The 25,618-nt window shown below is 44.3% G+C and overlaps 1 protein-coding gene across 3 annotated transcripts in view; it reads right to left on the bottom strand.

Annotated features, from left to right (window-relative positions):
- STK24 (serine/threonine kinase 24) overlaps nucleotides 1-25,618 on the bottom strand; it is a 113,540-nt gene that overhangs the window by 50,030 nt on the left and 37,892 nt on the right. For all 3 annotated transcript variants that reach the window (XM_046664145.1, XM_046664146.1, XM_046664147.1), the window contains exon 2: nucleotides 16,545-16,775. In XM_046664145.1, the coding sequence (XP_046520101.1) occupies nucleotides 16,545-16,775 (231 nt within the window). The remainder of the gene's footprint in view (nucleotides 1-16,544; nucleotides 16,776-25,618) is intronic.

The following is a 25,618-nucleotide window of genomic DNA, read 5'->3' as shown; positions in this document are numbered from 1 at the left end:
ATCAAGGCTCTTTTCTTTGAGCTGCTGTACTTACTCTCCAACCCAAAGCCAATGCTGGAGAAACTCCAAGAAATGGCCCCAGCAAGCCATGCACTCCATCTTACTCTGTCCTCACCCTGACCTGCCCCACTCCTGTCCTGGATGCCCCCCTCCTGTGTTCTTCAAGCACAACTCTGTGCCCCCCACATCAGTGCACTTATTCAGGGCGACAACCGCCTGGTTATCTGTCTTTCTCCCTCACTACACCAAGTAAGTGCTGGGTGCAGGGCCCGAGCCTCATTCCTAGCCTGAGGCACGAAGGCAGGCTGGGCGCACAGGAATCAGTGAGTCACAATGACTCAGGAGGAGAAAGCAGGAGGAAGAGAAGGATCTCACGCTAGACCTTACAGCCTAGAACCAGGTCTTAGGATCACGGGAGAGTATGACCTTCGGACGCAAACACGGAAATGATTTCAACAGAGTCGTAATATGCCGTTGGAGGGAGAGGGCAGCACCAGGAATCCAAGGTACTTTCTTCACGTGCACGAAATTTCATTAGCAATTTTTAAAAAGCAAATACCTGTGAGGACTACCTGTAGGGAAAGACACTCAGACCCCAGGTAATTAAGGGCTCACACATATACATCATATTGAATATACTGGAAATAGCTTCCATGCATTTTTTTCAGTATGGTACAAGCCAACACTAGTTAAATGTGCTCTGGGACCTCCAGTTCTAAACCCAACTGCCAAACAGATCCCAACTTACCAAGAGGGGGCTTTTTAAAAACACTCAAAGATGGACACAACTCTGCACACTTGTGGTGCATCCAGTAGAGGGTTAAAGGGACCCTATAATTATTCACTCAACGAAGAAAGCAGACAGTGAGATACTAAGAAAGGGCCACTCTTGTGATAGCTACTCCAAGGGACCAGTTCTAATATCCCAGATAGAAAATGGAGACAGAAACTTGATTAAAACCAGAAAAAGTAATGTCAAACTTGGTACATTATTAAACCAAGAAGTGAAGCTAGAATTAAATTCCCTTAATAACCTTGAGTTCATAACCTGCTGCTATCACATGGAAGTTCACCATTTGCATGGCTACCTTTCATTAAAGCTGCTGCCGCCTTGTTCACGCAGTCCATACGGGAAAGAGCAAGGGACTGCAGATGGCTGAACGAGCCTCTTAGAAAGCAAACACAACAGCGGGAGACCTGAAGAGTAGGAGGACATGTAAGAAGCAGGAGATAATCTTCCTAATACATTCCACACCAGCCAGAGCCTCACCTTACAACAGCACAGCTCGTTAAGCGTGCCCGTGAGCTTAGAGAGGAGATGCTGACAACAGTCAGAAAGAGAATCTTAATGACTTAGAATAAAAGACCAAAAAAAGGTGACTAAGGAAGAGTTTTCATTCTTCTAAAATATGTAGACGTTGTCATAAAAGAAATGTTCACGTGAGGTTCCTGACTGCCCCTCACTAAAACTGCGTGAAGCCCACTGCCTGCAGCCAGCAGGAAGCGAACTGCGCAGCCCCAACTCGGCACAGCCCATCCTGTGCTCCAGAACACAGGCATGCACTGCGACTTCTCAAACCGACAACGGCCAGCAAGTCCTGCAACACCCAAACACACTCACCCTTCTCGTTAGAGTCAAAAAGAGAGATTCAAGGTCTACTAAGAAAGTCAAAAATGATACTTGGGTTAAAATCAATTTCAGCAGCCATACTTAAACTTCCAACATTTTACATCAAAACAGTTAAAGTGAAACTTCACTCTCAGCAGATTTTCCCAAGGAGAAAAATTAAAATATCTCCTCTTCAACCCTGCAATGTAAGCTCTAAAGACAAAAACTACTAAAACAACAAAAATTTGCAAGGAAACACACTAACTTATTCTGATATATCTATTCCTGAAGAAAGCATTACAGCAAGAGAAAGCAGAATCTCTGCCAACAACAAGCAAGCTTGTCCAGGGTTGCAATCCATTTTCTAGGGAAATGCAGATTTCTGGTCCACCATGCCTTCCCTGGGTCAAGATCTGGAGCAATACCTTCTAGCAATTCAGAGCTGGTCTCTGAAATTTGCACACACTAGCACCAGACTCAGATAGAGGTACCCTCCACAGGAGTTGATAGCAACCCTGTCAACAGTCTCTCTCAATACAATTGAGAAGGGAAATAGATTCTGCAACTTGTCCCCAAATGGCAATAGTAGCTCACAGTGGCCAGAATGAAGCCCACTGTGCAGTGAGAGACAGACACAAAGCCATAAAAGAGTTGACCATGAGTTCAAGATCACCATCTCAGGAAAACTCCCATCCTCAACCAGGAGAAAGCTGCCACCGCTGTTCTATATACTCCACTCATGGCTAAGCCCCGTGGAGGAAGGGCTATTTGTTACCTAATGTGGGAGAACCCTGGCCTTGGCTGGAAGCAAGAAAAGAAGCCTCTGATCCTCTGACCACATGCACACGAGGTGTGGGTGGAGGCAGGGCTGGGGACCAATGAGGAAGGCGTACGTCTGTCTGGGCGGCACTGACAGAGCAGCTTACCTCCGTGGAAGAGTGTCGAGGTCAGGGTCATGTGCCCACTGTCCATCGGGCTGCCATCCCTTTGAGGAGAGGGAGACACTGAAGGGAACCAAAGGATCTTCTAAAGGCAAGTTCTTACTGCAAGCTGGCCCAAAGGTCCCTGCAATCAAAGAAATCATTGTGGTTTTGCATTTGGCATATTTATGCCCCCTTTCCTCTTGGGACAAGTCTGTCAGCCGCTGAATGGATCTCAACTTTTAAAAAGAAAAGTATCCAGAAATATAGCTCCACCTAGACAAAGGAGACGAGAGGAAGGCAAGAAGTCTTGATGCTAAACCTCAGCGCAGAAAGCGAATATAACAGCATTTCCTTCTCAAAGAAGACTCAGAAATCCAACTGTTACTTTTAAAGAACCAATGTTTTCTACCAAACATTTCAATACAAGCCAACTCCACTTCATCACACCTGTTTGTGACCAATGACTCTAAGATCCATGTGCCACTCTAATACCAGCTTTAGCTAGAGCAGGAGAAAAGGCTTGTTGTAAATGAAAAATGTAGGTGATTAGCTGCTGTCTATAATCAACCTTGCCACTGCCCTATCTCCACTGACTCCATTTACAATGACAGGGAAGTCATCAGATCCAATTGAAGCACGTAACCAGAAAGCCAATCTCATACTAAGTCAACCAAAAAATCATCAAAATTCAGTAAACTAAGTTAAGTCCCTAATCCAGTGTAACAGTGCTTGGTCGACTTAACAGGTTGCATAAATTGCTTTTAGCAATTCAATCTGCAGTAAGCCAGAAGCCACCTCATGCTAAAATGTCAATACTTTCCAACTAACTGCACAGCTCGCAAAGCTATTTGTGTATGTTCTACTGTATATCATCTCAGTTGTTTTAAGTCCTCTTTCCCTCAGACAAAGAAATGACTGAAGATATTTGATCCTTGCCACTGCAAGAACGTAAATAAAAGAAATCAGAACATTCTGTGTACAGTTATCTGTACATCAAGCATACAAAGAACAATCTACTGATAAAGAGTTTTATGAGGGAGAATATTTCTGCTTTAAAAAGTTTGATTTAAATATGTTTCAGCTATCCAAAGAGGAGGAAAAGTCATCTACAAATTAATTTACTTCTCTAAAGATGAATCATCACAACAGGGACAAAAGAACTCTCAAACACACCGAGCAAACCTTTAGGTCTCGTAGGTTTCCAAAAGGCAAACACCTCAACCGCTTCGCCCCCTTCTAAAATACCCAGGAACTCACTCCGCATGCGTCAACCCTTCATAGCCCAAAGGGGTGATACTGGCAGACGAAAAGCAACGTTGCCACTGAGGACCTGCCCGTGACGGGGAAGAGGAAACAAACACAAACTGTCAGGAAGATCTCAGCCCTGCAGAGAGCAAGTGTCCCAAATAACTGGACAGCTCCGAGGAGAAGGAATGTCATCTCTGCCCGATTGTTCTATAGGCAACCACAGAACCACGCACAGGTGAGGAACAAGGATGGAGGCGCTGACAAAGAAAGCTACAGGACCGCAACCAAAATGGGAGTCTTGGCAGAAACTGGGGAGGCTTCTGAGACAGGTTTCCGTACGTGAAGAAGAAAACTCTTCCAGAAAAAAATGGCCCTTTTATCTGTGCACAGGCAAAACCAAGACCCTGAGGACTGCCACATGAAAAGAAGGACGGAACCCGGACCCTCGATGACGCTGTTGACCACCCTGTTCTACACCTGGAGCTGCCTTCTTCCGGAACTTCTGCAGCATAAGGAAACATGCAACCTTTTGTTTAAACCTTCTGAGTTGGTATCTTCTTTAACACTGAAAGCATCCTTAGTGGTAATCATCTCGTGCGTGCTGGGATCTGCTGACGCTCTCTCTCTCAAGGTGATCCTACAGATCAGTGGTTTTCACCCTCGACCTCACATTAGAATCACCTGAGGAGCTTTTAAAACTCCCACTGTCTAGGCCACAGCTGAGAACAAAGAAATCAGAACCTGAAGCTGGGGCTAACCCTCAGGAATTTTTAAGCTCCCCAGAGGACCCACCGGATCACATTCCTGAAGACGGATCAATCACCTGCAGAAGAAAACTCTTCCAGGAAAAATGGCCCTTTCATCTGCCCACAAGCAAGGGGGGAAAGGGGCAGCGCCTAATTAAGCAACGGTAAGGCCCTCCTTCCTCCTTCCTCAGGACTATTTAGCTCACGTAAAATGGGCTCAACTACTGACTAGACATCTGAAATATCCTCTGTAGAAGAGGAAGAAGCCACCGAGAAAGGGACTCCAGTAAGGGAAATGGGGAGGATCTGGTAGGACACAATGGTCGGGGGCAGGGAAGCCCATGGTGGCCCAGGAACGAGGAACCTCTGGTCCTGAATCCAAGCTCAACTACCAACCCTGTGATATTGGCAAAAAATGGAAGCAACCAACTTCTCTGAGCCATGGTTTTCTAATCTAGAGATTAAAAAGTGTGGGCCAGGAGCCTCCAAGGTCCTTTCCTGCTCTAATAATCTATGATTCTAATTTCTCTGACTGTGCATATGAAATAGTTTATTAAATGACAAGCTAAGCTGAACCAGAGACTGAAGGGAACTTAGAGGATAAACATGCCCAATCTCTTCATTTTGCAGATGAGGACGCAGGTCCAAGATGAGGAGACTACACTGCCGGTTTAATTCAGAGCCAGGACTAGATCTGCAGAGGTAGGTCTCCAGATCTGGAGAGCTTGGGGTCAGAATGGCTAGAAAAGGACAGAAAAGTGATGGGTAAGGACAGTCTTCTCCCATCTCTAACTACGTCTCTTCTCCAGCTCCTTTATGATACTTCCCAAAACCAAATTTGTAGACCTCTTCCCCCAATCCCCAAACCTCTATTCCAAGTCAAGCTAGAAGTGCATCATCCCACAAACCTCCCTGGCCCCAAAGGGAGGGAAGGTACCAAAGTGGAATTTAAAACCAATGTATGAAGAATATTTAGTATCATGGTAAATTCAAAAATATAAAGAACCGTGTGGCTCACCATGGCAGGCCCAGCCACTCCGAATCCTCCTTCCTCCACACAGCCTCTCGCCACTTGAAATACTTCCAAGGTTTGTCTTGGACAGTCCCCAAGAAAGGGAGAAACAATTCCAAGTTGCACACACAGAAATGATGACCACTCAGAGCCTCTCCCGGACACCATCTGAATGACTCTGAAGGAGACAAATCCATCAAGACACTGCCCCACAAAATACAAAAACTTGGCACAAACTGCACACATATCCTCAAACTCAGTACACAAGCCAGCGCACAGCATTTTCAGTTCAGTCTCTTTGAGCCGGCTTGTGCTCTACTCATCAGGGACCCAGAGAAGGCGCAGAACGGGCAACACAGGTCTGAGTAAACAACTCAACGACTAACTGAGCAGTTGACTAAAATTCTCGGCCTCGGCATCCTTCCTAAACCATGACCAGGAAGGAAATACTAGGGAGGGAACTGGTGATGGAGCCTCTGCGTCGACCTAGTGTCCAAGGCAAGGTCAGCTTCCACTTCTCTGTTCCATCTGTGAACACTGTGCCAAACTGCAGCCCGATGTAACAAACTGCCCTGGAAGACGATCTTCAAGTTCTCAGCTAATAAAGGCAACTGCCTCGTCGTCCTAGCAACATCAACCAGAGGAGACTCTCCTCACTCTGCGAAGCCAATTTTCTTTCTTGGAAGTCCAAAAGGGCACACCTTAGCTCTAGCCAATTGCCATCTATTGACACTGAAACAGAAAAATCACGTAACTATCTTAAAAATTACAGGGAAAAGTGTGTTATGGTGTGTGTGTTCGCTTGTTATTCAAAAGAAAAGGAAAGAAAAGAAAAAACCTCTACCTAGGAATAGAAGCAGACTTCCTTAATTAAAAAAAAAGGCTACACACCAAACCCAACAGCAAACACCATACCTATTAAAGAACAGTTTAAGATGCATGTTCTTTAAGATCAAGAACAAGACAGGCATAGCCTTCCTATCACTACACAGTCAACAGAGTACTAGAGGTCATGGTCAAAACACACACGGTCAACACAGTACTAGAGGTCATGACCAAAACTTAAGAGCTAAGACGGCAGTAAGGATGGAAGGGAAAACAGAAAACTATCACCATTTGTGCACGTGAGCATGTGCACAGAAAACTAGTAAGAGCTCATCGAGACTGCCAAAACAGTATAACCATTCCCTTAACTAAGCAATAGCCAATCTGAAAATATATCATTCAAAATAGCGCTAAAAACCACCTGTCCAGGAACTGCCCTACGAAACCACAGGGTCTTTATGGAGGAAAATTTTTAAACCTCATTAAAGCTCACAAAAGATGAACCAAACAAAAAGACAGGCATTCATGTTCAAGGATGAGACGGCCCAAGCTGTCAGTACTCCTCAAAATTCAATTTTTAAATTTCAGTGGGATTTTAAACAGACAATGCACAAACTCATTCTAAAATTTATGTGAAAGAATAAAGGTCTTCAAAGACCTCATGCACTTTTCAAAAACAGCGAAAGTTTTTGCACGTATGTAGGCAGAGGTGGAGAGGGTTACCCTGCCAGATATTATGACTTAAAACAAAGCCACAGTAATAATAAACACAGAGAGTGTGAATGATATTGGCCCAGGAGAAGCACAGAAAATCCAGAAACAGGCCTGGATACGTGAGACTTTGGTATGTGGTACAACATCATACATGAGTGGGGAAAGGACAAATCATTTATAAAATAGAATTAGAAACCTATCACTGCATGGAGAAAACTAAAATCCCTATTTCCTACCAGACACAGATCTAAATGTAAAAGGCAAAATTATAAAGCTAAGAGAAGAAAAAAATTTTAAATATATTTTTAACCTTAGGAAGCTAGTGGATTCCTTAAACAGGATCCCAAAAACAGAAATGAGAAGGTAAAAATTGATGGATTTAACTACATTAAAATTAAGGATTTTTTTTTCAACAAAGAATACCTCAAAGTTAAAAGAAGTACAATAGAGTCAAAGGAAATACTTGTGATATCTAAAACTGATAAAGAATAAATATATATCAAACACTAAAAACAGGAAATTCAATGGAAAACTTCACAAAAGATAGAACAATTCAACAGAGTAGGAAATCCTAAGGGCTGACTATACGAATGGAGGCTCAAACTTAGCATTAATAGTAGAAATGCAAATAAGCATAATAACATACTATACCTATGAGACTGAGAAAAGTTGGAAAGTTCTATATCGATGTTGGCAAGAAAACAGACAAACCAGGCCCAACATCAGCAGCCATGAGAGAAATGCAAACCAAAACCACAATGAGATACCACTTCACACCCACTAGGGTGGCTATAATGAAAAAGACAGGTAATAGTAAATTTAATGAGGATGTGAAGAAACTGGAACCCTCATTCACTGCTGGTGGGAATGTAAAATGGTGCAGGCGCTTTAGAAACAGTCTGACAATTCCCCAAAAGGTCAACACAGAGTTACCCCATGACCTAACAATTCTAACCCTAGGTATATACCCAAGAGAAATGAAAACATGCGTCTACACAAAAACTTGTACACAAATGTTCACAGCAATATTATTCATGATAGCCAAAACATGGAAACAACTCAAATGTCCCTCCACCGACAAATGGATAATAAAATGTGGTATATCCACACAATGGAATATTATTCAGCAATAAAAAAGAATGAAGTACTAATGCATGCTACAACATGAACTTTGAAAACATGATGCTAAGTGAAATAAGCCAGTTACAAAAGGCCATATACTGTTTGATTCCATTTATATGAAATGTCCAGAAGAGACAAATCTATAGAGACAGAGTAGATGGGTGGTTGCCTGTGGCTGGGGAAGTTGGGAAGAAACGGGGAGTGACCAGTAATGGGTACAGGGTTTCCTTATTGGGTGAAGAAAATCTTCTAAAGTTCAGCATGCTGATGGCAGTACAACTCTGTGAATATACTATAAACAAATGAATAGTGCATTTTAAATGGGTGAATTGTAAATACTAACAATACCAAATGCTGGTGGGAATGCAAAATGACACAGCCACTGGGGAAAATGAAATGTACACTTACTATATGACCCAGTAATCCTACTTCTAGGTATTTATTCTAGAGAAATGAAAGCTCATGTTGATACAAAAACTGTAGACGAATGTTTATAGCAACATTATTTATAACTGCCAAAATCTGAAAACAACCCAAATGCCCTTCAATAGATCAACCTGGTACAACCATACAATGGTATACCACTCAACGATAAAAAGGAACAAATGAAGACGGATGAAACGATGCTAACTGAACGAAGTCAGTAACAAAAGGTGTGACACAATTCATACGACACTCTGGAAAAAAAAAAACTACAGGGATAGGAAACAGATCAATGGTTGCCAGGGGGTGGTGAGGAATTCTCTGGGATGCTGGGGTTGTTCTGCATCCTGTGCAGTGGTGGTTATAAGAATCTACACGTGTGCTAAAATGCATACAACTGTAAAAACTGTACACCCAAAAAAGTTAATTTTACTGTGTGCAAATTTAAAAAATAATTATGTGGTAGGGAACAATAAACACACATGGTACACAAAACAACGTTTTGTCTATTGAGGACACATACATATCCTAAGACATATCAAAACTTATGGTACAAAAGAGAAGGGCAGTGGGGATGATGGACAAAATAATAAAATGGATCCAAACAGAGAAGGGTCTTACACAGATCAGTGATGATGGTGCTACAAACTGCAAAATATGAAAAAAGCTCAACTCTCCTCACCTGAGGTCCATAAACGGAAAAGGGGGAAAGAAACACAATGAGGAAATGCCAACACTCGATTTCACAGAACAGAATAGGCTATTTTATTGGCTAGACAGTCCAAAGCTCAGAGAGGCTATGGTGGGAAGATCTCTGCTTTAGCACCAAGAATAACATACATGTTTAAAAACAACAAACTTAAAACACACACACAAAAAGAAAGCAAGGTTTCAGCACCTCACTTGCTGCATCACTCATTAACACTACTCTGATCACCAAGGTCAAAATTGAAAACAGATAATTACTAGGGCCAGCCCCAGTGGCCTAGTGGTTAAGTTCAGCGGCCCCAGTTTGGTTCCCAGGCGCAGACCTACAGCACTTGTCTATCAGTAGCCATGCTGTGACAGCAGCCCACATACAAAAAGGGGAAGGTTGGCAGAGGATGTTAGTTCAAGGAGAATCTTCATCAGCAAAAAAAAAAGAAAGGTTAATGACTTCTGACCTTGGTCGCCATCAGTTTGCTAGAAAACGTGCCAACAGTTAGCAGGATGAGGGCCTCTAGGTACACAGCACAACTCCTGGTATTAAATAACGTCTTGGGAACATCAACTTTGTAGTGAAAGCACAGCATTTATGGAGAATCACACTTCCCATTAAGACTCCCTTTGGTGAAGGAATGCTACCTCTCATTTTGATGAACAGCATCCCTAGAACCCAGTCCAGCACCGCTTTTCTACTGCTTTATTAGAGAAAGCCAAGTTTATAATGAACACTAGACAAGAAAGGGTCATAGTCAATATTTAGGTAAACGACATCCACTGTGAACAAATTCTTTGGCCCGTGATGTGCCAAGGAATTATGCAGCCTTTGCCTTATCTTAAGTCAGAACAAAAGCAATGCAGAGAAGCATCTTTCGGGTACCATCAAATCCCCAAAATGCTGCTGGAGATTTCATGGTTGCAGAGCCTGGCATACAAGGCTGCACAGGTCCCAAGCAGTGTAAAACCAATGTCCTGAGTTTGGACACACGACACTCACAAAGCTCACACTTGGTCTGGCCACAAAAATCACACAGGCATAACCAGGGTCTCTCAGACGCTCTGTCCAAAATACCCTTTGGGATAATCCAAGAGTCCCAAACACCAGCCCTAGAAATACCGTTATTATACCTATATTCTGGGACAAAGGACCACTGTTCATTCCGCAGGGCAGTGTTCTCTGGAGCGGCACTCTGGACGTCTGTGCTGGGTGACCCTTCGTCGTGGAGGCCATCCTGGGCACTGCAGGGTATACGGCAGCATCCCTGGTCTCCACCCACTAGATGCCAGTAGCACCGCCCCCAGTAATGATGACTAAAAATGTCTCCAGACATGGCCACAGGCACCTTCAACGTGGGAGGGTACAGACAGGGCAGTCAGCAGGGGTACATGTACACATTTAGATGGCTCGGCCCCCATGTCACATGCTTTCTCTGTCATAACGACGGGAACACTCAGGCTACACAGGGACTTCTCCACTTAGAAGAGCCCCAACCTTCTCTGGCCCTTTAAATTTGGCCCATTGACTCTGGTTCAACTAAGCTGCAAATCACCTCTCCACATGTATCTGATTTTCTCCTTCTCAATGAGAATGTGAACTCTCGGTCTTTAGGAGTAGGAAAGACACGAATGAGAAAGAACCCATGCACTTTCATGAGAATTCCTGAGGCATGGGAAATCTGAATCCAAATGCTTCCCAAAACTAACAATCCACCTATATTTCTAACTATGTCTGAAACCAGAGGTCAATGCACGAGCAGGATTCACCATGGGCAGTCAGGGAAAAAGTGAGTGAAGGTAAAAATCAGACGTGTGTCCTAATGGATATGTTCATTATCAGGTAGCTACACTAATGTTTCTTCTCTGAGATAAAAAGATCATGAAATTATAATACAATATGGGCAAGGGAGAGACCATAGTTTTGTTTTGTTTTGTTTTCTGGAGATAAAGCATAATAGGGTGATGCTACTCTATGGTCCAAACTAGGATGCTTCTGAAAGCCAAGGGGGCGGCTATTAACAGTTATGCTGGGACAGGAAGCTTAAGCCCAGACCGTAGATGGATGGTAACCTACACCAGCCTCATTCACAGAGATGCTGGCCATTTATATTAAATATTTATTACTTCTTTCCCTAAGGGTAAAATGATTGGGTTTTCTATTTCTTCAGGGACTCCTCTTTTCCTTTTGGGGAAGAAAGAAAAAAACACAAATCAGAAGTCCAAAGAATCTAACTCTAAAAAATTACTCCAAAGTATATCTGTACCGTATCTGTAATATACACAGCACAATCAACCCTTTACCAGGATAATTTGTAGTTACAGAGAGCACTTCGTTTTCTAAAACTGATCAAGGGACTTTCCCGAGTTTTCTAGTGAATCTGATGGGTAAAACTACCTTAACATTTTTCAAGAACTGAAGAAAAACCTACTAGTAAGTCAAGGATCTGAATTCACTATTAGACAACTACTCACACCATGGACATGTTTTCTTAATGTTGATACTATACCAAAAATGACTAAGACAAGTGGAGGCTTGATAAACACAGTTTTGTTGTTTGGGGTTTTGTTTTTTTTTTTTTGGTTTGCACCTGATTTGCTTTCATTAAACCAGCTTGATGTTTGAGAATACTAAATAATTTATCACCAAAGAAACTGACAAACCTAATTTTTAGTATGCTAATAATCTGTTTTTAAGACTTGTGAATTGCAAGTCACTTAGCAAGATAACATTCCCCTTTAAAAAAAATAATAATTTTTAAATTAGCATTTACTGGGGCAGGCCCCATAGCCTAGTGATTAAAGTTCCATGTGCTCCACTTCAGTGGCCCAGGTTCTCAGGTTCAGATCCTGGGCCCAGACCTACTCCACTCATCAGCCATGCTGTGGAGGCGTCCCACATGCAAAACAGAGGAAGACCAGCACAGATGTTATTAGCTCAGTGCAAATCTCCCCCACCGGAAAAAAAAAAAAAAAAAAAACCCTTTACTGAAAATCCCCTACATGCCAGGCAGTTTACCTACCTCTCAATCTTTATCATAATCCTATAAGATAGGTATAATTATCTGCATTTTATCCTTGAGGAAGTCAGGAGCCTGAGAAAGATCCAGACAGTTAAGTACCTGTACTAGGATCTGAGACTAAAATCCTGGCTATAACTCTAAGTGAATCTCACAGTGGAGATTCTAATAGACTGGCAACCTCCACAAAATAAAAAACTTAGAGATTTGTACTGCTGAAGAGAATGAGTAGCACATGTGAATGTTTCATAAAAAGAAACCAGGCAACCTATGCAACCGCATACTGTCCACTGTTACGATACTATGTGCTCACTGCCTAAACAATAAAACCAAAAAATTCTCTCTCTCCTCTTGCACGGACCCAAACCACCTGCACACACAACACACTACAAGGTTTCATTATGATCTTGTAGATGTTATTTTTGTGGTAGAAAACCCCAGCGGTATAACAGGAGGGATACGGAGGCTTCTAGTTAATTAAATATTCTAGCTGGTTTAAGTTCCCCAAAATTAAACACAAACTACAACGAATGAAGTTCCCTGGTATGTGATCATCTTCAAGACCTTTCCAGGGCTCAGCTTCATCAACATAAACATACATTTTCACTGTTGTATTATTCCCGCCCCTCCCTAAATTGCTGGCATTGTTTTTGTTTTTAACACTTGGGGAAAAAACATGCTACACAGCCATTCTGTGATTTGATCACAGCTACACAATCAAAACTAACTCCACTCTCCTGATCTTCAGTAACATTCAGTATATTCAGACCACTTACCTATTGTTCTTAATCTCCTTTTCTGGACTAGACGATTGAAATCCAAACATAATTATGAGCCTTCTAAGGCTAATCCAGCAATGAAGAAAGGAGTATCTGCTCATTTCCCCTTTACCCAATCTTGCCATGTAAAAGTCCCTTAACACAAGGTGAAATCCCACGGCCCTCTCTCCCATCACCACTCAAAGAACTAAAAATATTAGCTCTGAATGCTACGGGGAGTTTTTGAAAGGGCAATAAAAACCACACAAAGCACACTTATTTTCAACTTTGTGTCAAAGACCCACTGATCTTACATGTCAATTTAATTTGTATCTTACTTGACAGTCAGGATTATACTAATTCAAACTTTGTAAACATACCGAGATGGCTCTCCACTGAGGGTCTTCCCCCTGGGCCAAGGAATTTTATGAGACTGTTATACAAGAACAGGCAGACAGAATCACAGGTCTGGATTCTTGTCCTGCTCAACTTACGCTAGTTAACATTGTCTAACAAGAGCAATTGGACAGAAAAGTTAAGAAATTAAGGGCAAATTTTCACGATGATGATACTATACCTGGCATTCCTGAGGCAGCTGTATTTCCTAAAGGATCACTGCCTAGTAAAATATATAAAGCACTTCAAAAAAAAAATCATCAAACTTTTCACCCTACCTGAGGACATTCAGTGGAGAAAATCATTCCATGAATTATTCCACTTTCTTCACAGAGCGAGTGGCTTTGGAGAGAAACGGCCCGCTGAGCACCAAGCCCATTTCCTCTCCCACGAGGCACACTATCAGGTGACATTTCCCAGCCTCTCCTGAGTTGGGTGTGGTTGTGTGACTGAGTTCTGGCCAGGGGAATGTGGCCAGAAACAATGCTCTCTATGTCTAGGCCCGGGCACATGAAAACTTCCCACAGGAGCCACCATTTTTGCCACCACGATGCTTAAGGCAGCCGAGCAGAGCCAGATGTGGAAGATGGAAGGAGGAGCAACAAGGTAGAAGGAACTTGGGTTCCTAAATAACTAGAGGAAAAGAGCCCCCAGATCAGGGCTACCAGTGAGCAAGAAATAAACTTCTACCATATTTGAGCCATTATAAATATAGCGGATTTATTCTGGCAGCTGACACTGTGCTAACTAAATAAACTCACTGGGCAACTTTAGATCAAGGTTAGGTTGACTCGGAACGTATGTTCTAGAATTAGTGACTGGGGCAAGAGCAGGAAATACCAGACGGAATCTCCAGAAACGTACAGTCAAGGGAACACCACATTTGCCCACGGTGAAGCAATCTATTCCAGCATGCAGTAAAAGCTCTGCTGAGGAGCTGAGGTTGAAGAAGATATTTTTGAACCACTGATCCTTAATTTCCATAGTTAAATATTAGCTAGGATAAATCATCAAAAATGTGAAGATCTTCCACACTTCCTTTGCCAAAGGCACCATAACTCATGAAAACACAACGTCAATAAACCACATGAAACCCAACTCTGAATCTACTATAAAACGAACTATTGTTGAAGTCATTTCACAAAGCACATTAAGTGATACAGTAGTCAGAGTTCAAGTTGAGTTTCTTCAGCTGTTTGTCTTTTCTCAATAGAAATTTAACATCAAGACCTCTGCGTTCCCATATGGAAGTCACATGTGTTCTCTCTTGGATCATGAGAATGATAAAACTCATAGAGCTTCCCTCTTGCCCTCTCAAGACCCAAGCTGGATGCACCCCACAGCAACGTTCACTGTCATTGCTGGCATACTTCCTCCTCCTTGCTTTGACCTCAGCGGATACATCCTTCATTGAACGGTAATTTCAGGGATGACGTATGAATAAATTCAATCAATTAAGGAAGAAAGTTAACACTCATTAAGTAGCTACTACATGCCAGGTACTTTCACACACTTTATTCCATTTAATCTTTACAACAATGAGGTGTATACCATAATTTTCTGTTTTATAAATGAGGAAGTAGGGAAGTTGAAAAAGAAAAAACTTGCTCACGGCCACACACCAAAACAAGTAAGATTCAAGTCCAGAACATCTGACTCCAAAACTTATTCTTTCCATTCCAAAATGCTACATTTTACCTATGACATACTGCCATCCTTTAGGAATTAGAAAAAAAAATAGGATTACCATTCAATTTTGATTTCCTCTAAATACTCATTTTAGTGAATCAATGGTTCTCAAAATTTCCATCCTTCCACTTATAACCTAATACCACCACATGTCCACAAAATCAAAGCCTGCACTGCCCCTTCCGACCTCAGAGCAGGCTGCCAGCTGCAACAGGGAGAATTCAGAGGAGGAACCCAGGATGGGGAGGCCCAGTCTGACATTATCCAGGCTGATTGCTGCCCTCCTCAGGCAACAGTTCCTTCTACCTACGAAGTTTTAGTTTCCACAAGAATTATTTCAGAATTTGTTTCACCAATTCTTAAAACTTCCAAAAGCCCATGTGGAAAGACACTACATTTCTAAGTTCAGTAAAACAGGCATATGTCAAGGAACTGGAAATACAAGGGCTGGTCTTCAATTTTCTTGGTGGTATAACAGGGTTACCCTACAACATCTAAAATGTCCCATGCAGGACTGGAAAATCATTTTTAACACTCGTCTCTCCCACTTAAAGAACTGAGTGAAGATCAAGAACAATCTGTAGTGTTGTATTATAACTACCATTTTATTTAAGTAATTATTTACTTTCCTAGAATTCTTAAAAGTTAAATGTAAGAGGGGCTGGCCCCGTGGCCGAGCGGTTAAGTTCGCGCGCTCCGCTGCAGGCGGCCCAGTGTTTCGTTGGTTCGAATCCTGGGCGCGGACACGACACTGCTCATCAAACCACGCTGAGGCAGCGTCCCACATGCCACAACTAGAAGGACCCACAACGAAGAATATACAACTATGTACCGGGGGGCTTTGGGGAGAAAAAGGAAATAATAAAAATCTTTAAAAAAAAAAAAAAAAGTTAAATGTAAGATAAACTAGCTTACTAACCAACATTATCAATTCTCAGCAGCAGTTTTTAAAAACAGTATTAAATTAAACCATATTTGATAACTGAAAATATCAAAAGACTAATATTCTTAGGTTGGCCTGAGTTTTTATCATGAACCATGCTAAAATTTGGTGATTAATGGTTATCATTATAATAACTTCATAAGAAATGTGTTTTTGATGACAATGTCCCACTCAGAAATACTCTTTCTTGTTTTAAAGGGAATTTCAACATCAAACACTTTTACCAAAAATATATTTCCATAGGTGACATTTAAGATGATAAAACTATCAAAGCCAGGTTCTTTTGATTGCAAAGGTCGAGACAGTTCTCCTTCCTTTGAAAATCTGCTATGCTATTTATTGAAGTCCCTCACATACATTGCTCGCAGCTCAGACAAGCACTGTATCACAGAAAATCCTGTTTTCATTTTTAAGCCTTACCTTCAGATAGGATCCATAATATTTGGTTACGTATGGACTGTCACACTGACTCAGCACTGTGATTTCCTGTTGAATGTCCTCTATCTCGTCTTCAGCTTCTTCCAGATCAATGATTTTTATGGCAACCACTTTCTGAGTCCGATTGTCAATGCCTTTGAACACCTCGCCAAAAGAGCCCTTTCCGATTTTCTCCAGTTTTGTAAAAAGCTCTTCTGGATCTGCTTTTAGATTCTGTAGGAGAGAAGAAAAAGAAAGAAAACTTCAGTAACTCACCATACTGTGCCTGCTACTCCCTTGTATTTATACACAGTCTCTCAAAGACGGATCCGCTTTCCTCCCTTAAGGATCAGGCTGTTTGTGACTGGGATCCCTCACATTCAGGATTAAAGATTTCTAAGTCTCACCTACATGCATGCTTTAGACTATGAAACACAGCAAGTGTACAGACAAGAACAATTACCCAAATTATAAAAACTGGGAAAGGCTCCAGCATTTGTATAGTTAAAGTAAATAAAAATCAAAAAACTTATTTGAATATGTTATGATATATGGATTTATTGAAAAATCACTCCTGTCTAAGCAAAAATTCCACTTTTTTCCCCACCTTCCCTTCCAAATTTTCTAAAATCAGATTGGTAAATACCAAGACTTAGGTTAAGGAGCTATATATACAAGAGCAAAAAAACTTACACCCTAACTTAATTGTTTCATAACAGGCCACGTTTTAAAGTACAACAAATACAGTCCTATGCATCTTTACTTACAGCTACTACTTTGGCCTAAGTATTTTAACCAGATCCCAGGAAACAATAACCAACATGTTTTCTTTTGTCATGTAAACCTCACGCCCTTGAAACAGCTTCTAAAAGTTCTTCCCACCAGCCTGGTTAGCTGAAAATACACACAACAGTGGACAGTTCCACAAAGCTCAACTGCGGGGACTCCTACAGCCGTCCTACCAGCTCCCCGGCCAGAGAGATGTGTGCACACAGTGATAAGCAGCAACCTGTCACGCCCGGGGGGCATCTGGAAATGGTATGGGGGGTGTGTTCCTTCAAAGGAACTGGAAGGTTATGGAAAAAGGAGCCAGAGGAAAGGAGGAGGAACAGGCACAGGGAGAGGAGGCACCGGGGACACGCGGACGTAAGGGGGTCTTAGACGCAGAATTCCAGCAATTTTGGCAGCTTCGTGAGCTAACTGAGCTCTGGGGGCTCACCAGGCACCAACCACTAACTTGCCTTCCATGGTGAGGCAGGGGGTTCCAGGCAGCGCTTTGGGAGAAGCGCCGAGACCCTGGGGTTACCAGGAAAAGGGACGTGAGAGAGAGAGAGAGAGAGATGGTGGCCCTCCTTGGCTTCAAGGCCAATCGTAACAGCTGGGCTTTTGAGTCCATCCTTCTTTCCTCCAGCACGTGGCTTCCTCAATAACCCTCTTCCATGCAGCCCTCTCTGTGCCTCTCTGGCCTGGGCAATAAGCTCGGCTTTCTCCCGTTAAAAAAACAACACACCGTGCTTCACCATCTGGGTGCCTGGCCACTTCACTCTCCTTCCTCTGAAGTTGCGGGAAAGGCAGCCAGGCCTGCCCCCTCACTGCTCACTGCTGCAGGCTGGCTCGGGCTCTAGCTCTGGCCACCAAGATGCAGACCTGCACCTGATCCTCCTCAACCGCGCGCTCCTCGTCCTAACTCTCCAGTCCCCTAGCCCTACAACCCCACTCTCCTCTTCTTCCAGTCTCCCTGGTTCCAGAAAGTCCTCTCACACAGATGCTCCCCATGACGGCCGTAATCAGAAGCAGTCCCCTCCAGGTTCCAGACGCGCCTCCTATTCCTTCCCTACTCCTTCTCCCCAGGATTGTGACACAGTTTCACGGTTTAGGAGCATGTTCCCCAAGCGTGGCTGATCAGAATCACCTGGGAACTTAGGGTTCCCAAAAACTCTCACAGTCACGGGGCTTGAGAGGGTGCATAATCCACATTTTTTGAAGATCTCAATTGATTCTGATGAATAGCCACCTTTGAGGAAAACCAGTTTTAAATGATCGTGTATACAGTAACTTTCAAATTGCTAGCTCCAGCCCTGCCTTTTGAGTTTTAACTCCCAGGATCAATTACGTGCTAGGTATCTCTTTCTACCTGGACATCGCAAGCTGAACATGAACTGAATTTGTCATTGCCCCTGCTGAACTGGCCGACCTCCCACAGACTATAAACTGAGGAAGTTCAGGGACCATGTCTTACCTCTACACCCATGTGCCTGCACACAATGACTGACGGTCAGTAAACGTCCCCTGAGCAGTAAGAAAACCCCAGCCTTACACCGACACAAACAGAATCCAGGATAGACACTACAAAGAATATCCTAATTCAGAAAAACAGAGAACCTGAGAGAGGAGGAATGGGGTAGCAAGGGTAAGGAAGAGGTGCTAAGAGCCCTAATGCTGAGGAGCAGCAATTCTCACGTCTCAGAAGTATCAGAATCACCTGGAGGTCTTGTCAGACTACAGATAACCTGGCCCCATCCCCGGACTTTCTGATTCAGTAAATCTGGTGTGGGGCCGAAGAGTCAGAGAGTGCCTAGGTGATACAGATGCTGCTGGTCCGGGGACCACACTTTGAGAACCAAGGCACTAGCCACACACCTGGGCCAACTGCAGACATGGAGAGAGATGCCCAGTGTCCTAGCTGACCCAGGCCAGCAGCTCTCCAGCTGACCACAGGCACATGAGCATGACCTACAGAAAAACCCCCAGTCAACCTAAGAAATCATGAGAAACACTAAATCGTTGTTTTAGGCCACAAAGTTCTGGGGTGACTTGCTATACAACCACAGATAACACAATTCAACAGAGACCGGGGATCACTGGAGAAACCTGTCCACTCCTGGGGAGAGGCTGCAGCGGTACAGAGATGTTCTATACTCTGGAGAGGAGCATCTCATTTTAATATGCGGCCTGGTTTTCCTTCGGCCTGGTCGGAAAACAGCTGTTTTCACTCTTCCTGGAGCCCTTTCCTCAGCCTGCACCTGTAGAGCTGGCGGCACTTGCTCTGTCTCACATCTGCTCAAGTGTGGTGTGTCCTTCCGTACTCTTTGCCGCTGTGTCAGCAGTTGTAAACAGGACTAAAAGCTGTCCCTGGCAAGAAGGGAGACATCTGCCAAGACAGCGACAGCAGGGCACTAAACAAGCAGGGTCCTGCCCTTGAGCAGTTCTCACACAAGCTCATTACCATGCACTGTGGCCCCACGGCCATAAGAAAATCAATGCCAACCATGAGGTATTCCAAAAAGGAACTTCAAGATTCTGCTGCCAGAATCTGTGCTCTGAGGAGAGTAGCCCTCCTCACTAGAAAAGGTGCCATCCTGCCAACCATCTGGAGAATTTTCACTTCAGAAGGTTCATGCTGAACTCAGCACTGGTCATCATGCCAGGCCAGCAAGGCCTGCCGCCCTCAGGAAGGAGTCAGCACACAGTGGCTCAGACTTCTCTGCAGCAGAGGAGGATCAGGACGCTCCCCTCAATGCCCCCTCTCCTGGATCAAGGAGGCTGGGGGACAGGATGGACGGGATGGGGTGCTGCCTGAAGGGAAACATTCCACTCCTCAGGTCCCCGACTCGTCACTCAAAAATGCCAACGAGATGCCCGTGCAGCTTCCCGTTCACGCAGCTGAGCTGGAGCATCATTTAAAGGCAAAGGAGAAGCGGCCGGCTTCTCACGATGGAAGAGGAGTGAATCCCATTTATGTGCTTACTGTGTGACGCCATGAGCCACTCAACAGCTCTAAGTCTTTGTTTCCTCCTCTGAGAGAAGGGTGCAGGGATAGAGAAAGAATAACAGAAAGAACAGTGTCTTTCTACATTAACAGAGGCAGCCAGGCGATGGGCTCCAGCCCCTCCTCGTCTCGGTCCCTGACAGACCTAGGGCATGTCTGCAGTAGAGGGCAACTCAGACACACTAAGCACAACTCTCCAGTTCCCCCAAAACTTTCACCATTCATGTCAACAAACAGCCTAACCTCCATTTGGGGAGGCTCAGGGCTAAGTGAAAACTTGAGGGAATGACACAGCTCCCTACCTCTGGTGGCTTTATTCTCGTCTTTTTCATCAGCCTTTCATCATGACACCAGGCCTCTTTTAACCTTAGTCAGCTAAATTCTGGGCTTTCCTACATACTCACACCTTGTCTTGTTTATTTTTAATTACAAGATTTAGGAAAACAGGACATTTGTTATACTTAATAATCATATTACGGTCAGGATCCCTAAAAACCGACCAAAATAAGTAGAAGATGCATTCCTCCAGATCGAAAGGCCCAGGCACAAGTCTGGGAAAACGCTCCTGTGACCCTTCCCCAACAAGCCCAGGAAAAGCATCACTGGGCCCAGAGATCGTGGGAAGAGCCAACAAGACAGGGAAAGCGCTCCCAGGTGAGTCTGGAATCAAGGGTTCCACAGAAGTTTCTCACTGATTATGATATGGAAGTTTCAGGGCGACCAGCTACCCCAAAGCCTGGGATGCCCTAGAAGCCCCGGCTATGGGACATGAACAAACACGTGCACAGAACAAGCAGCTGTCACACTGCCACAGGGCACAGTGAGGGCGGGCCACCTACACCCTCAGGATTCCTTTGAAGAGAAAGTCCACGTGTGCCATGTCCTGCTCCCCACTCCAAGCCTTAGAGAAATTTCAAAGCTGTGCCCTTCTGGAGCTCAGGCTTCCACAATTATTCACTGTTATTTCATAATCCCTTGAGAGAATTCATTAAAATAGTTCTATGATGACTTAAGTATTTCATATTTTTAAACCTGAATAGCTATTACTGTTTTCCTTTGATCCTTTCTGGCAATGAAAAATGCATCTGGCATTACTAATCAACTTGCAGAGTTAGCTTCAGATGTTCCGCTTGCAAAGTCACACCGTACTACGCCACTCTGGGTGGAAGCCAAGCTTTTCTCTTTGTTTTTCCACGAAAAGAGAAAGGACTGTCTAAGCCTGATGTGTTCTAAACCTGCTGCTTCTCACAGCACTCTCCCTGCCGCGGAGAACAGACAGAGGAGCCTGGAGTTCGGTGGGTCTGGACCAGCGACGGGGAGTGAGTGGCAGATGTGCCCCCTTCCGCGCTTCTGAACTTGGCAAGCATCCCGAATGAGTCGCAGAACTCTCTCCACCTGGAGCTGATCTTGCCTCAGAGTCCCTCATCCCACCCCCCCACCCCCGCAAGCAGCCACACCAAGGCAGCCGATGGGCACACAGGGGGAACCTATCTGCAGGCTTGGCGTAGCCCTATTACCAACAGGTCTCTGCGCCGGCTCTCCCCAACACCTTATCCTTCCAGATCTGCCCGGCGCTCCCCGGCCTGGCTCTCCCCATCACCTTACCCTTCCAGATCTGCCCAACGCTCCCCTGCCTGGCTCTCCCCATCACCTTACCCTTCCAGATCTGCCCTACGCTCCCCGGCCTGGCTCTCCCCAACACCTTATCCTTCCAGATCTGCCCGGCGCTCCCCTGCCTGGCTCTCCCCATCACCTTACCCTTCCAGATCTGCCCTACGCTCCCTGGCCTGGCTCTCCCCATGCGCTCCGTTGTTAACAGTGTTACTACCTACCATTTCCAAAGCTGGAAACCCTGCACCCAGATTCCTCTCTTACCCCCAAATCCAAACTGTGCCCGTCCTTCTTCCAAAATGTCTCTCCCGCCACGCCCCTGCCTGACTCCACACCCAGGCCCTCCCTCACCCGCAGCAGCTATGCCTCCAGCTGACCACTTCAAGACCTTCCTATACCTGCTGGCAGAGCTCAGCTTCCTCAAAGCCCATGGTTTTCCTTCAGTGCATAAAACCACCAGGGGACAAAGCACCATCGGCACTCAAGTCACACACACTCACCGTGGATCCAAACCCCACAGCGCCTTCCTAATCCCACTGTCTGCCACTCCCCCCACTTCCTCCCCATCACCAAACTTCCTAACACTTCTGAACGTGGTTCCATTTACAGATAACTCTCCAAGTGACAGAATTAGGGTGACGGAGAATAGATACATGGTTGCTGGGGGCAGGGTGGGGGAAGGGGTGATGAGCAGAGGTGACAGGGAGAGTCTTTGTGGTGACGGAACAATTCTGCATCCCCACTGCGGTGATTTTACTCACATCTACACATTTGATAAAATTTCACAGAATACGCCAAAAAGAACTACATGCAAAAACTGGGGACATTTGAATTAAGGTCTGCTCCCAAGTTAACAGTACCGTGCCAACATCAATTTCCTGGTTTTTACAGTGTAAGATTTCATGGGGGAACGCAGGTGAATGGTACACAGGAACTAATTATTTTTACAACTTCTTGTGAGTCAAACTATTTTTTAAAAAGTGATTAAAAAATCCTGAAAATGTTAAAAAAAAAAAAAGCCCAATCTCAACTTTGTGCCCTTCTACACCTTATTTCTTCTGCCCCAAAGAGGCCACTATTATTTCACTGTTACAGGTGAAAATTCTCACCTGCTGCTCCAAACCCACCCAACACCTGACAATTCCCTTGAGCAAAGGCAGCGGCCCCAGGCTCTTTTTTCCCGGAGCAGGAGAACGTTTTCTTATGCCACAGGTTGAAAACCAGAGTAACAACATCTTACAGATTGCTCTCCCCTTCAAGATTATGATCTACTGAAGAACGAATCTCTAATCCTGCCAACCTAACCCAGCAGAGCCAGGCAGCACTTGTACCTGCAGGCAAAACCCAAACTTGCTGAGGATGCAGTCAGACATCCCCAATAACAGAGAAGAAACACCCGGCCCGATGCAGAGCATCACATGGGGGAGACAGGAAAATGCAGCCACGGCCCCAAACAGAAACCCAGTATGCGCCAAACAGCTGCTTTGCTCTGATTTTGCAAAATATCTCATTTGGAGTAGCAGCTCTACAAGACCTGGAAAGGTAAGATACTAGATATGACCCCCAAACAAGCTATCGGACCATTACTCAACACTGTCCTTCTGAATGCTTAAATTATCTGCCAAAAACTCTGGTTTCTAAGGGGCCATGGGCACCTGGTGTCTGAACACAAGTTCAGGTCTCAGCTCTGCTAACTTACTACAAGTTACTCAACCACCCGGCCTCTGTTTCCACATCTGTAAAATGGGGTCACATGAGACTGACTTCTTAGGCTGTTGAAAGGATAAACTAAGAACACATGGAAAGCTCCTTGTAAGATTCTGCTAAACAGTAAGTACTTAATAAACAGAGACTGCTTTTGTTGTTGTTGTTATCTTGGTGTACTTAATATTGAGCTATTCCTTTCCGGCCATACTTGATCAAGATTCAGCAGTTTCTTAGAAGTCTCTCACTTGAACCAGAGCCAGAAGAAAAGCCCAGATCACCTAACTCACAAACCAGTGCACTTTCCACTGAAAATCAACTAAAACAACGAGAGGCCTTTCCTCCCTCGGGAAAGGGACGAGGGGAACTCTAGGAGGCCTGAGTGAGCATCCTAGAGAGAAGGAAACATCTGCAACTCCTACAGTACAGAGGCCCACCCTGTGGAGGCCATGTGTGGTGGAGGCCACAGTAGTGCAGGTTCATGAACCACCGGCCAGGAAGACCAGCGGGTGGTGGTGTAGCAATGTGGCCTCCACAGAGAGCACTGAGCAGTGGCTCTTACAATAATCTTAGGTCTAAGAAATGATGCTAGGAACTACAGACAAAAGATCATGGCCATGAGAACGTGCAGTAAGTCTTTTTCACTTGCCTATAATGGTGACCACTAAGTCCCCTAAAACAGAAACAGAAAGAGGGCTCTTCTCCACAGGCTGCCTCAGCATAAGGGACTCGAAGTTACGTGAGCAGAAGCCACTTTAAATGGAAAAGGAAAGCAGGCCCAAATCCAGGGAGAATGATAGCAAACAAGGCAAGATGCAAAAAGCACTGGCCTGGGGGTGCACGACACACCCAATCAGCTTGTCAAGAGGTGCATGTGGTCCCCAGACAGAAACACATACTTTTAGACAGTCAATGAAAGAGAAATCCTACTAACAATTTCTGAGCAGAAACTAGAACCTAAAAGATTGTCTTACAAAACAATCTGCAGCAGATTCTAATCCATGAGGCAGCTACATTTTGACACCCATAAATAAGCTAGAGTCCCAGAACTCCTGGCTGTCCCCATGTCACAAATTAGGTGAAAGCTGCAGTCAGAGGCTTCGAAACACTCCGGTCTTTGATGTGGCCTTGGCGGGGTGAGGCCCTAAGAAAAATAACCACCATTTCAGAGTGCCTGCTCTGAAGGAGGCCTGACTTCCATTCTACAGCGGCTATGCGATCTGTCCAAGGACACAGTGCATGCGACGTCCCTGAACTGGAACCCATGGCCATGTGATTCCAAAGTCTGAGCACACCCATCCTGCCTCCTAAGCTCTGACAACAAAATACATCGAAAGAGCACTGAATTAGGAATCAAAAGACCCAGATTTTCCTCTGCAGTAAGACTCTGCTGCATGACCTTGAGTAAGTTCCTAACTTCTCAGTAAAACAGAGCAATGATGCCTGAAGTATTTATTTACCTCACAGGTTTGTCAGAGGATCAAATTAGCCTACGTAAGAGGGAAAGTGAAGCCCACGGCAAAGCCTCCACAGACGGAAGGGCGATCTGTCACCCCCGCTAGAGTTGGCACGGACTCTCAGTAAGCACATCTAAGAACACGAGAGGTCATCTTTACAACAGCACTCGATTTTGAAGACATTTTTAGAAATCACTAAAACACTGGCCAAAACACTTACTGAGAACACACCATGTATAGCACAATGCAGCATGATCCCAAAGAGAGACTAAAAACTATCGTCATTTTTAAATATGGCTAAATTTTATATTCCTATTTTTGTAAAATTCTTCTCCTTCCCATAAATAAGAAATCTTAAAGTTACAAGCAAATAAAATGCCCTGAAAACCTGTCTCAGATTGATGTAACCATTCTATTTCAAAGGCATTCTGTACTGAAAGTAACACTGGACAATTTGTCTAAACAAGCCTATTACTCTGTAAAGGTTTTCTCTCATTTTAACAAGTTTAAAGTTCACTCTTTAACAGGGCCTTTTC

Source organism: Equus quagga, chromosome 6 (genome assembly GCF_021613505.1).
Source record: "Equus quagga isolate Etosha38 chromosome 6, UCLA_HA_Equagga_1.0, whole genome shotgun sequence".
Lineage (NCBI taxonomy): Eukaryota > Metazoa > Chordata > Mammalia > Perissodactyla > Equidae > Equus > Equus quagga.
This window is presented reverse-complemented; position numbering and strand designations above follow the sequence as displayed.